The 12,249-nt window shown below is 41.1% G+C and overlaps 2 protein-coding genes and 1 long non-coding RNA gene across 5 annotated transcripts; 1 reads left to right on the top strand and 2 right to left on the bottom strand.

Annotated features, from left to right (window-relative positions):
• Positions 1-434: 434 nt before the first annotated feature.
• Positions 435-8,779, top strand: slc26a5 (solute carrier family 26 member 5). Its single transcript, XM_086022033.1, has 18 exons — positions 435-779; positions 1,515-1,727; positions 1,845-1,984; positions 2,214-2,324; positions 3,059-3,234; positions 3,305-3,469; positions 3,548-3,783; positions 4,058-4,205; positions 4,318-4,431; positions 4,529-4,606; positions 5,321-5,416; positions 5,779-5,885; positions 5,961-6,030; positions 6,101-6,193; positions 6,517-6,615; positions 7,020-7,220; positions 7,377-7,431; positions 8,354-8,779. Exons 2-18 carry the CDS (start codon positions 1,549-1,551, stop codon positions 8,479-8,481), a joined length of 2,196 nt encoding a protein of 731 aa, XP_085878159.1. The 5' UTR covers positions 435-779; positions 1,515-1,548; the 3' UTR covers positions 8,482-8,779.
• LOC147126668 (uncharacterized) lies at positions 4,246-6,459 on the bottom strand. Of its 3 annotated transcripts, none has more exons than XR_015084639.1 (3): positions 6,048-6,459; positions 5,289-5,389; positions 4,246-4,664 (listed from the first exon to the last, which is right to left on the bottom strand). It is a non-coding gene; the product is annotated as an uncharacterized LOC147126668 (long non-coding RNA). The 3 variants fall into 3 exon arrangements; XR_015084638.1 differs by having other exon boundaries at positions 4,246-4,646; positions 6,048-6,455; XR_015084640.1 differs by having other exon boundaries at positions 4,246-4,398; positions 6,048-6,453.
• On the bottom strand, positions 8,752-12,085 carry psmc2 (proteasome 26S subunit, ATPase 2). The gene is made up of 12 exons (XM_086022034.1): positions 11,917-12,085; positions 11,522-11,559; positions 11,350-11,431; positions 11,142-11,241; positions 10,927-11,058; positions 10,783-10,855; positions 10,598-10,693; positions 10,226-10,390; positions 10,064-10,151; positions 9,789-9,991; positions 9,099-9,195; positions 8,752-9,015 (listed from the first exon to the last, which is right to left on the bottom strand). The coding sequence occupies exons 1-12, from the start codon at positions 11,984-11,986 to the stop codon at positions 8,858-8,860; spliced, it is 1,302 nt and encodes a 433-aa protein (XP_085878160.1). The 5' UTR covers positions 11,987-12,085; the 3' UTR covers positions 8,752-8,857.
• Positions 12,086-12,249: the final 164 nt, after the last annotated feature.

Here is a 12,249-nt window from a genome sequence, read left to right as displayed (position 1 = left end):
TATGTTTGCAATACATTTTAATGAAACAATGTTGTCCTTTTCTTTTCAATAAAAAAGCTACTACTTAATGATGTAAAGCTTTAATGATGCAAAGCTTTTTTTTTGCTTGCATTGAAACAAATGATTGCTAGGCAGGTATCCATGCTTATGAATCAGATAATATGTTATGGTCCTCATAATGTTCACTGACAGGGGCTTTAAAATAAAGCGTAAAAAAATAAAATAAAAAGTTTACTTTTAAATTAGATTTTTTATTGGATAACTAATTATTATTATGATTATTATTATGATGATGATGATGATGATGAGGATTATTATTATTATTATTATTATTTATCACGATTATCATTTTTCCTGACGTCATGCGGTCGCCAACCAGCTCGTCAACGTGAAGACATCTTACCTGAACTAGAATTTGCAGCACAGAAACGTAAGCGAACGAATCGAATCTTCTTGGAACACGTTATGCGGACTGATTATTCCAGTCGTGAAACCAGACTATTTATACAATAGTCATATTTTTGTGAATCCTATTTAAACCCCACGTGAACGCGTCGAACACGATGAGGAACGCTCGACGCGTAAACCGGAAGTCAACCGTAAATGTCAATCGAGTAGCTCATCTACATCTTCCGAGGCGATCTCTGTACTTTTGTAAACGGTCGTCCCCACAATCGCCCCCCTCGAATCACGGTCCCTCTGTTAAACTTTAACTCAGAAGGTCGTTCTTGTAAAGTTCACGTCCAGCCCGCAGCATCCTAACTGGAGGAGGAGAGGAGGTAAGAACGCTGGCTTTTAAGTAACACCCTTGTGTTAGCTTACGTTACGAAAGTCTTCCGGTCAAACTGAGGTTATTTGATTGATTTCGTTCAAGCCGGCTACTAATGCCGTTAATGCTATGTTAGCTAGCTAAAGAAGGGCTGTCAACTGCCTTTACTCTTACTAAATCTGCCTACCGCATCACCTTTGTTTTACACGTCTTTATGTACAAATAGAATTGATAAGGCAGTAGCTTGCAGTTATTTCAATACGAGACTCTGACAGGTTGCATACATCATCAAATACCTCTCACACAATATAAGATTAATTGATTTAGATCAGGGCTGGGCAATTAATTTTGCAAAGGGGCCCAAATGAGAGCATCAACATTGTCTGTTATTTTTGATGTATTTGTAAAAAACACATTGTCTTGTTTCACCAAGTCGATACGGGCTTAGGTAAGGGATGTATTGTTAAAATTAGGAAATACACATTTTAAATAAAATTATATCATGTCATCATTTTGACATCTTTGCAATATGTATATTTTATGGACGTGATCGGCTGACGTTTGCTTTTATAATCGGCAAAAAATTGCCTGATTAATCGGTTATCTGCATTTTATTCTGCCAAATGTTAGAATCAGCATAAAAGCCTAAAAAAAAAAAAAAAAAATCCATATCGGTCGTGTCCTAATTAAAACAATCGCCCCAATGTTTTGGGTTTTATAAACATTGTGTTTTCCTATGGATTAGTCAAAGGAATGAGGACAGACAGGAAACAATTCTGATGGAGCCAAAAGAAGAGGAAGAAGCAGCAACGGCAATCGTACAGTTGGACAATGCAGCCAGGTTGCTGATGTACAAGATCGAGCGTCCCGTCTACGACGAGGCCCACCTCAGGTCACAGCTTCTCCACCGCAAAGAGAAAACCACCACCCTCCAACAGAAGCTTGCACTTTACTTCCAGTAAGTCAAGAGAAGAAATTGCTTTTGTTGTAATGATGACGTGATTGAAAATCGACGTGCAGTCGAAGTCCCATTTTGACAACAAAGACCCTCCAAGACCTTGTCTTTTTTTCTTAGATGTTCGTCCCGGCGAGCAAAGGCAGCAGTTCTGAGCTTCCTGCCTATTCTCGCATGGCTGCCAAAGTATCCCGTCAGGGAATACCTTTTTCACGATGTGGTCTCAGGTCTTAGCACTGGCGTTGTGCAACTCCCTCAAGGTGAGCAGCCTTCAGTTGAATCGCTGGACTTGCCTGCCCAGCGGACATGAGAAATCGTTTGGAATAACAATGAGTGATGTTTAGGGGGCCCGTTGCCAACTCCAGAGGCGCTCCTTATTGCGACCTGCTGTTTTGGTTTTCGTATCTCTGTAGCGCCGAGGTTTTGAGGACACTTTTGTTTATGAGTTCAACAGTTTATTTGAATAGCTTTCCCTCTCTCGCACCGTAGGTCTTGCCTATGCTATGCTGGCTGCTGTGCCTCCAGTTTATGGTCTGTACTCGTCGTTCTACCCTGTTCTGCTCTACACTTTCTTCGGCACATCCAGGCACATATCCATAGGTGAGAATTAAAAAAAAAAAAAAACAACAAAAAAAAAATACACAATGAGCAAGCAAGTTGCTCAGGTAACAACAATCAGGTGAGCCGTGATTGGTTGTTACCTGAGCAACTGTGATGTCATTTTCCGTCGACAGCAAGTGATAAAATGGACGCCCCCCGAGATGAGAATTTACTGTACTCGTATATTTTTCAACTGCATATTTTTCAACTGCATTTTCGTTCTTATACTATGGTAATTATCAGGGCAAAAACTGCAATATTGGGAAATGACAGTACTGTACTATAGGGGTGTGGAAAAAAAAAAAAAAACGATTTGCCAATATATCGCGATTTTCTGCCGCCAAATATAATATCGATTTTTCAGCTTCTAATATCGATTTAATGATAGCAGTGTGTAACACTCCATTTTTTTTTTTTCCCAGAGAAAATGTGCAAAAACACCAATAATAAATAGGATGTTTTGAAGCAAATAGTTTGGACTCAATTTGTCCTCTGATTTATAGCTTCTGATTGACATCATTTCTCATCTCTACATGTAATTTTGATATTAACTGGGTAGAACATCGCGATATCGTGATAATATCGTATCGCGATACGATTGTATTGTATTGCAACATCCTTACCAAAACTCACCCCGACTGTACTATTGACTGCATCGATAAAACATGTACTCGATAGTAATCCGAATTGAAAAAAAAAAAAAAAAGTAGCGTCACTTCATTCGCGATTTGCAGGCACCTTCGCAGTAATAAGCCTGATGATTGGAAGCGTTGCAGTCAGGGAGGTTCCCGACTCTTACATGCCGTCCACGAATGGGACCAACGCGTCGGCCATCTTTGATGTGGCGGCGCGTGACGCCAGGAGGGTCCAGGTGGCTGTGGTGCTCACAACCCTGGTGGGAATCATTCAGGTCAGTCCGGTCACAAATTTGACCGTGAATCTCTTTCATCCGAGTGATTGCCCTTTTTTCTCCTCATTAGATTATTTTAGGTCTCCTCAGGTTTGGCTTTGTGGCGATTTACCTGACAGAGCCCCTGGTGCGAGGCTTCACGACGGCAGCCGCCGTGCACGTGGTGGTCTCCCAGTTAAAATACCTGCTGGGAGTGAAAACAAAGCGTTTCAGCGGGCCCCTCTCTGTTATATTTGTGAGTTTCTAAATATTTTCTACAATTTTTTTTTTTTTTTTTTACACAAACCTTATCTGTTGTCTTTTTTCTTTGCAGAGCGTCAAGGCAGTATTGAGTGACATTACAAGCACTAATGTCACCACGCTCATCCTCGGCCTTGTGTGTCTGGTCTTTCTGTACGTGATCAAACACCTCAACGAGCGCTTCAAAAAAAAACTGCCCATCCCAATTCCCGGGGAGATAATCGTCGTCATCGTCTCGACCGGCGTCTCTCACGGCATGACATTGGCCGGCAACTATAATGTGGACGTGGTTGGGGAGATACCGACCGGGTTAGAGTTCACCCTTCTTGTATCGGTGATTGTAATCGGACTTCAATGTTGAACGTCTATTTAGTTGTAATCTATCTTCCTCGTAGATTAGATATCTTTCCAAAGACGGTCGACAACGGTTTTATCTGATCTGACCCGTACATGTATTTTGCAATCTATCACGCGGTCCAATTCGATTGGCCAACGCGCTTTCGGACTATCTTCAAAATCCAATCGCAACGGCGAACATCATGGCGCTGGAATATATTGATATTATCTTCTTGTGTGTTCTCAGGCTTCTTCCACCTGTCGCTCCAGACTTCTCTCTGCTGCGCACGTTGGTCACCGACTCCTTTGCTATTGCGATTGTGGGCTTCTCAATGGGAATCTCGCTCGCTAAAATCTTTGCCCTGAAGCACAACTACAGTGTGGACAGTAATCAGGTGCGCAAAGCTGACAAACGCGAATCAGCTTGTTCTCCGCCAGACTGACCGACTTAATTTTATTTTTTTGAATTCAACATCTCATGAACCTCATTGGAAACATTCTTTGCAGGAGCTGATAGCCCTTGGCCTGTGTAACTTCATCAGCTCTTTCTTCCAAACGTTCACCATCACTTGCTCCATGTCAAGGAGCCTGGTGCAGGAAAGCACAGGGGGGAAAACACAGGTAATCGGTGAAATTTGCTGTTATAAAAAAAAAAAAAAAAAAACATCACGATAACGCAACATCGCGTTGACTGTCATTGTCGAATGCTTGGTTTCAGATTGCGGGACTGTTAGGCTCACTCTTGGTGCTACTGGTGATCGTCGCCATTGGTTTTGTCTTTGAGCCGCTCCCACAGGTGAGCTTTGGTCATGGAGGCGTTATTGAGAAGCTGTCTCCTGCAAAACAGTTGCTGCCTGTACTAATTAAAACTCATTCACTGCCCATAAATTTTTAAAACTAATTAATCGCCAAATTTTCCATAGTTAATCGCGATTAATCACACTTTTCAACTACAATTTTTTTACAAAGCTTGCAACCGATATTTACTAGAGTAAAATGTTGGAATTGATCTGGAAAAAAATGAAAAGTGTATTTTGATTCAAGGCCTGTTCGAATTGTTCTCTTTGATCCCTGAATATGCAATATGAAAGTGCACACATTTATTTTGGATTCCTCCAATGAGCCATCAAGCAACTTTTTAAAGTAAAACTATGTAAAAGTCCGTCTTTGCAACAGTGACTCGACAGGAAGTAAATAAAACTGAGTTAATTTTTTTTACTGCGTTATCAATTTTAAATTAATCTCCGTAGTTAATGCTTTAACTTTGACAGCACTAACATATATATATATAGATATATATATATATATATATTTTTTTTTTAATGTTTGATTACCATAATTTCTCAAGTACATTGTCCCCCAGTTTGCTGGTATCCACAATCAAGAAATGAAAACATGTTCCCAATGTTTCCCGACTCATCTCGAAAACGATCTCTCAAGCCACACCGATTATGAATCTCTGCTAGATCGCATTTTACCTGCAGCGTCTTTTGTCTTTTCTGTATCCCAGACCGCGTTGGCAGCCATCATCATGGTCAACCTGCTGGGGATGTTTAAGCAGTTCAGAGACATCCCGGCTCTATGGAGAACCAGCAAGATTGAACTGGTCAGTCAAAGAAAGCGATATGCGTAAACAGTGCGTGGTCGGTCACGAAAAAAAGTGGTGGACGCTAGCTAACGTGTGATGAGCGTCAATTCGCCACTGGCGTCATCCTACAGTTTAGCCTTGAGGATAAGCAGTCTAGAAAATGGATGTAAAGATATACCGTGCAAAAGTCCACATTTTTTCACAGCGGTCGTGTTGACACTTTAACCGAGTCAATAGTAGGAGAGATACAATGATGAGTTTATTATATTTAGCGAAAACTAAAATTGAAAACTGATTACATTTCGACAATAAAACCCAAAATGGAAGAAAGACTAAACAACTTGAAAAGCAGATGAATCGATTTTGTTTTCCCTTATCAGGCCATCTGGCTGGTGACCTTTGTGGCGTCTGTGCTATTGGGCTTGGATTATGGCCTTCTCTCCGCCATTGCATTTGCTTTACTGACAGTCATCTATAGAACACAGAGGTCAGTGTATTGACTTTGTCAACATATCAACATTGACTATTCACCATTTCAAGTTCAATCTGTTTTGTCTTGCAGCCCGAAAAACGCTGTCCTTGGGCAGGTTGCCGACACGGGACTATACTACGAAGCGGACGAATACGAAGAGGTTAGTCGAGAGCGTACCGGCCAAGTTGCCACCCTCAAGAGTGATCATCTGCGATTTGTCTTGTTCCAAGGCGGTGGAATGCGAGGGGATTAAGATTTTCCACTCCAACTCTTCAATCTACTTTGCCAACAGTGACCTTTATGTGAGCGCTCTCAAAGAGAAGGTAATCCTTGTTACCTTGGGACCGTAACGCGGGCGTGGGAACACAGTGGTTCTTTCTCTCATTGGTTGGTTCAGTGCAGAAAGTAAACTCGATTTTTTTTAAATAGATTGTACAGCCTCAGTTTTGATCGAATTAAAAAAAACGGGAACATTTAAAATTGAAAAAACATTTTTGGAAACGCCCGCTAGCTAGTTTAAATGTGAGCTAACAAATCTCTGATTCCCATACAGGTATATCCAGATTCAAAACTGTTTTGGAAACATGCTTTTTGGGCTATATTTTGGATCTTATTTTCGGCATGCGTTTTTTTTTTTCTTCCCCAGACCGGTGTAAACCCAGAACACATCCAAATGGAAAAAAAAGCTCAGAAAAAACAAAAAGCCAACAGAAGACTGACGTGTTCTCCGAAGAGAAATGATGAGGTAACTTCACTGACTCCTTATTTTTTAGTTACTAATAATTAGGGATGTAACGATTAATCAAAAATCGATTCACCCAGATGAATCGAAAGTCGAGTTGATTAAATTCATCTAGAAAATGAAATATGTTTTCATTCCAGATGCATAGCACATTTTGAATGTGTAAATCAAATGATGCTTTTGCGCCAAACATCATTGCGTATTGCGTTTGTGGATGGCTGCAGAAAAACACGAGTGCACAAAGACGAGCATGGTAGCAATTTTTCAAAAATCGAATCGAAAACGGGGAACCGAAAATCGAATCGGGGCTTGAGTGAATTGTTACATCCCTACTAGTAATAATACTACTACTAATAGAATATTCCATAACTAATAGAATTCTATCCGGCTTTTGTTGTTGTTGTTAGGGCAAGGAAGGAGCTATGACGCACGAGACTTTTAACAAAATCACCGGAGATCAGAAAAACGGCAAACTAGAAGAAGGTCATAGAGAGGCGGATTCCGAGGTGCTTGCCTTCCTTCAATCCCTCAGATCCATCCACTCCATCATCCTGGACTGGACACACATCGGCTTTATTGACTCTGTGGGAGCCAAAGCCATCAAACAGGTTATTCATTTAACTTGTTAAGAATACCATGCGCGGCACGTCTAGAGGAAAGTGCTCCTCGTTGCTGACAGCTCAGTCCAAGTTGATTGAATCCAAATAATTGTGGATGAAGATGATGTATGCTAGTAGTCCATAAAACGCTGTCTATCTCTGCAGGTCATTAAGGAGTATGCATCAGTGGATGTTCAAGTTGCCATAGCGGGCTGCAACAGTAAGTAATCATGACGGATGTTGATGATACAAACAGTTACAAGGGAACTTCCCCCCCCCAAAAAAAAAAAAAAAAAAAGTGGTCGGTCCAGTTAGTCAAACTAAAAATGTCACCGTCAGCCATTTTAGAGCATTTTGACACTGGATATTGTGGTCAATGATTAGTGTATATGTGTGTGTAGTGTGTTTCTGCGGGTCTTTAAAAAGCATTGTCTTTAAACGTCATTAAACAAATATATATTAAATACGATGTCCAGAAGCATTAAGTTAAAACACCGTTTAGCACTTAGCGCCGAGTGTGTGCCCGGCCTTGTCACATGGAGTGACTCCAAGTCACTTCCTCTTTATGCTTGAGGCGTATTTTATTCAGCAACTTCTGAAGTTGGCTCGTGTAACGTCAATGCCGTTCTTTCTGGCTTGTCCGCAGGATGATCATTTGCATCCGTGTAAAACTTAAAGGCATACAAAAGTGCAAATGGGTTACTATAGCACAATTCTGCAATAAATGATGTTTCTTTTTTTAAAAAGGATTCTAGTTGTAAATCACAATTAACAAAATGGGCTTTATGTTCCAATTAATTTACTTTTAATTTGAAAAGAAAATAACTTTTTCCATCTCCCTTGTCCAATATGAAACATTAATTGGCAGAAAAATGACCGACACAAATCTGACTCAATGTTTCACACTCCTTTTAACTGCATAGTTAAACTTAACTTTCTAAATTACTGTAGCAATGAAATAAAGCTACAACCATATTTGCATTAGGTAAACATTTATCCACTTTTGCTAATCAACAAGAGTAGGAAAAACTTGGGGGGGAATTTTTTTTTTTTTTATTGTACATTTACAACATGCACAATTAATCGCGAGTTAACTATGGAAATCATGCAATCTGACACCTTTTCCTGCTTGGCTCAACTAGGAAGTCTGCTGTCTGAGCTGGACCAGTTGCAGTTCTTCTCTGAAATCGTAAGCCCTGAGATGGTGTTCCCCACCATTCATGATGCTGTATTGCACTGTCAACATTCACAACCGAATTCCGCATGCTGATCCAACTGTGAATGTGATATACATATATATATATATTTTTTTTGCACTGGTATGAGGTACTCATGGACAAATCCATCCTTAAGATGTTACTGCGGTGTCGCATTGTGCTGGAAATGTGTGTGTGCCGTTTAACATGTCAAATAACGGCGAACATTGTCGGTTTGCAGTATCGCTTGCACATGAAATGGGGAGAAATCAGTGTTTTCATATTTTGAGATGCGCAACGGCAGATGCTCACGGTGGGAATGTTTTTTAAAAACAAATCTTGGGTACTCGTGGAATAAACGTTTATTTTTAACATCTGGCAACAAAAAAGACATTATTTCTTGACTCTTCTCGGAAGTGAAAAGCCAAAGTGGAAAACATGTATGCACACTTAATTGTAGGTCATGTATCTGGGCGTGGCGCTGAACTTGGCGTAGGACTTGATGACCTTGTTCACGGCCTCCAGGAAATCCTTCTCCGTGGCGATCTTCCTGCGAGCTCTGATTGCGAACATGCCGGCCTCCGTGCACACGCTGCGGATCTCGGCACCTGGCGGGGACATCCAAACATCCAACGTCGGGAGAGGCAAACAAAGTTTGTCCAGTGTTTTGTTTACGTTCGGGTAGTTCTACCTGTGCTGTTGGGACAGAGGCGAGCGAGCAGCTCAAAGCGAATATCTCTCTCCACGCTCATGGAGCGAGCATGAATCTTGAAGATGTGCGTGCGGCCCTGAAGCGCAAAAAAAAGGAATCGAGAAAATTAATTAGGGCTGTCAAAATTAAAGCATTAACTATGGAGATTAATTAAACTTCATAACAGCACTAAAGAAATTAACTCAGTTAACTCAGTTTGATTTACTTCCTGTAGGAGTGGACCTCTGCTCACCGTGCAGCCAAACTTGGAGGAGAGTCACTGTCGCAAAGGCGGACTTTTACGTAGTTTTACTTACAAATGTTGCTTGACGGCTCATTGGAGAAATCCAAAATAATTTGCACAGCCATATTCAAATACCCTATTAGTTCAACTGTTGTATTTTACAGGACAATAATGATCTTATAGGATCAATGAAAGCTTTTAGAACAGTCTTTGAATCGAAATTTTATTTTATTCCACATTCATTCCAAGATTTTACTCAAGTAAATATCGGTTCCAAGCTTCGTAAAAAATTGTAGTTGAAAAATGCGTTTAATCGCGATTAATTATGGAAAATTGTGCGATTAATACGTTGAATAAATGTAATCGTTTGACAGCAATAAAATTAATGTATTAAAACGCCCTGATTTAACCACGATTTGTATGTTGGACTTGTGAGAATGACCCACCTCTAGATCGGGCAAGCTGAACTCAATCTTCCTATCCAAACGGCCCGGTCTCATCAGGGCTGGATCCAGAGTGTCGGGCCTGTTGGTGGCCATCAGCACTTTGATGTTGCCGCGTGGGTCGAAACCGTCCAGCTGGTTGATGAGCTCCAGCATGGTCCTCTGCACCTCATTGTCCCCGCCGGCGCCGTCGTCGAAACGTGCGCCTTCAAAAATGACATTCGAGGTAACGTTTCTTGAAAGACAAAAAAAAAAATAACGTGAACAGGATACCATACCTCCAATGGCATCGATTTCATCAAAAAAGATAAGACAAGCCTTCTTGGTCCTGGCCATCTCGAAGAGTTCTCTCACCATCCGGGCTCCCTATATAAATGTATACTTATTTCTTGGCACAGTAGGAATTTAAATATATATCTTTTCGGTCACTGTTCTCTCACCTCCCCCACATATTTCTGAACCAGCTCAGAGCCGATGACTCTGATGAAGCAGGCGTCCGTCCTGTTGGCAACGGCACGGGCGCACAGGGTCTTTCCGGTACCGGGTGGTCCGAACAGCAGCACGCCTTTTGGAGGCTCGATGCCCAAGTTGACAAACCGCTCGGGCTGGTGAGAGAAAACAATTTTTTAAAAAAAACTAGTTGGGCGACTGCTAATAACAGGTGTTGGTATCCCGCCTTATTTTAATGTAGCGGGTACTCGCTAAGGCTGCTTAAGGCGCCCTCTTGTGGCCGTTCTACCAACAGGACTAAATTAAATGCATGGCTGACAGAATATCTTTCCAAGTGAATTGCATCCTTGTGAACAACTCACATGGAGCAGGGGAGTCTCAACCACTTCCCTCAGCTTTTCAATCTGCTCCTTGCAGCCACCGACGTCGCTGTAGGTAACATCGGGTTTCTCCTCCACCTACACGAGAACATGCGTTATATGTGTACATTTGTCGTTAATTAACTACTAGGTCATTTGTACATAGAGGTTGGCTGGTGTGTTTGTACCTGCATCATGGTGACAGTCGGATCAATTTTAGGAGGCAGGGGGATGTGGATCTGATACTTGTTTCTGTCAACACTGAACAACAAACAAAGTTGTCAGTGTTTGAAGTCTTAATTGAATTTTCCCCCCCCCCCCCCTCTCCTCACCCAACTCTCATGCCCTCCTCGATGTCAGTCGGGGCCACCTGATCGCTCAGGTCCACCACAAACTTGGCAAACTGCTTGACATTGATGATGTATTTGGGGTCCTCGGAGTCCGCGTTGATGATCTTTGTGCATCTGTTCAAATCGAATTCAAAAGGGTCAAACGCATGGCCAGCGCATACCTCACATAATTGCAACAAACAAATAAAAGCATTTACCTTGCAACCTGTAGCGGTTGTTCACTTTGAAGGGTCTGTTTGTCAGCAGCCAGATCCCAGAGAGCTGGTGGCGCCAGTCCCGTGTCTGACTCTTTAATACCTGTCACAGCCGGAAAACATTTTGGTATATGGTGCAACTGCTGTATACATTATGGTTTCTATTTGAGAAGCAAATAAACGGTCTTTTCGTGGAATGTGTTGAACTCACCTGTAAGCTCGTTGATTTTTTTGAGCAGCTGCTGGATGTCGTCTTCCACTTGTTTTATCTGTCTGGAGTAAGTGCTTTGACCCTGGTGATGAAATGCAGTTTTAGGATGTGGATTAAAACACACAATATATTTAATTTTTACTGCTTCAATCATTCCTGGCAGGACACTCACATAGGTTTTCAGCAGAGCAATGTCTCCTTCATCCAAAGCTGTACGCAACATCAACACAACGTCAATGAATTGGCATTATGACAAGCAAGCAAGCGTCTCAAAACAAACTCAATGGCAAGTTTCAATTTTAACATATTCCAAAAGTTGATGCCATGCGGGTATTTTTTCACATTCTCATGATTCCATTTTAGACAATATCATGCCACACGACTCCATATTTATTCATCTAGCATTCATACGCAGTTTCTCCGGAAAATGTACGTTCTAGTTACGTTTTGTTGAGATTTTTTTCACAGCACAACAGTGCAAATCTCGCTGTTACCCACCTGAGCTAACTTTAGCTACGTAGCTAATGTGTTATTATTTAACAAAAACAGTTGCTTTATAAAATACACCTCTGATTGGTGAGTCATCCTTGTCCTCCTCCTTTGTCTTCCTCTGGTCATCTCCTAAATAGTCAGGCATATTTAATTTGGATTTTTATTGTTTTTAACTATCCCACGGATCTAGTGTAGCAGCTAAATTGTACGATTACACAGCAGCTTTGCGCTTCCGTCCCTAGACCGGAAGTAAGTGTCGGAGTGATGTTTCGGATGCACCAGTTATATTCGATTATTTTATCAATCGTGTACATAAACTAAACTCTTGAGAGTCACATAAATTAATAATAAATGCATTGACTAAAAAACATTTTTTTAAATATATTATTTACAAAACAATATTTATTT

The sequence above is a fragment of the Filicampus tigris genome, chromosome 22 (genome assembly GCF_054856515.1).
Source record: "Filicampus tigris isolate MCC_2025a chromosome 22, RoL_Ftig_1.0, whole genome shotgun sequence".
In the NCBI taxonomy this organism is placed as follows: domain Eukaryota; kingdom Metazoa; phylum Chordata; class Actinopteri; order Syngnathiformes; family Syngnathidae; genus Filicampus; species Filicampus tigris.
This window is presented reverse-complemented; position numbering and strand designations above follow the sequence as displayed.

Bases quoted from the DNA above. Each gene is read 5' to 3' on its own strand.
- psmc2 (XM_086022034.1), bottom strand. From the start codon at position 11,986: ATGCCTGACTATTTAGGAGATGACCAGAGGAAGACAAAGGAGGAGGAC. The intron at 10,391-10,597 runs GTGAGTTGTTCA...TTCTCTCACCAG, and splicing joins TTGAGACTCCCCTGCTCCAT to CCCGAGCGGTTTGTCAACTT. The intron at 9,016-9,098 runs GTAGAACTACCC...TGTCCCCGCCAG, and splicing joins CCTCTGTCCCAACAGCACAG to GTGCCGAGATCCGCAGCGTG.
- slc26a5 (XM_086022033.1), top strand. From the start codon at position 1,549: ATGGAGCCAAAAGAAGAGGAAGAAGCAGCAACGGCAATCGTACAGTTG. The intron at 4,206-4,317 runs GTGCGCAAAGCT...CATTCTTTGCAG, and splicing joins ACAGTGTGGACAGTAATCAG to GAGCTGATAGCCCTTGGCCT. The intron at 6,031-6,100 runs GTTAGTCGAGAG...TCTTGTTCCAAG, and splicing joins AAGCGGACGAATACGAAGAG to GCGGTGGAATGCGAGGGGAT.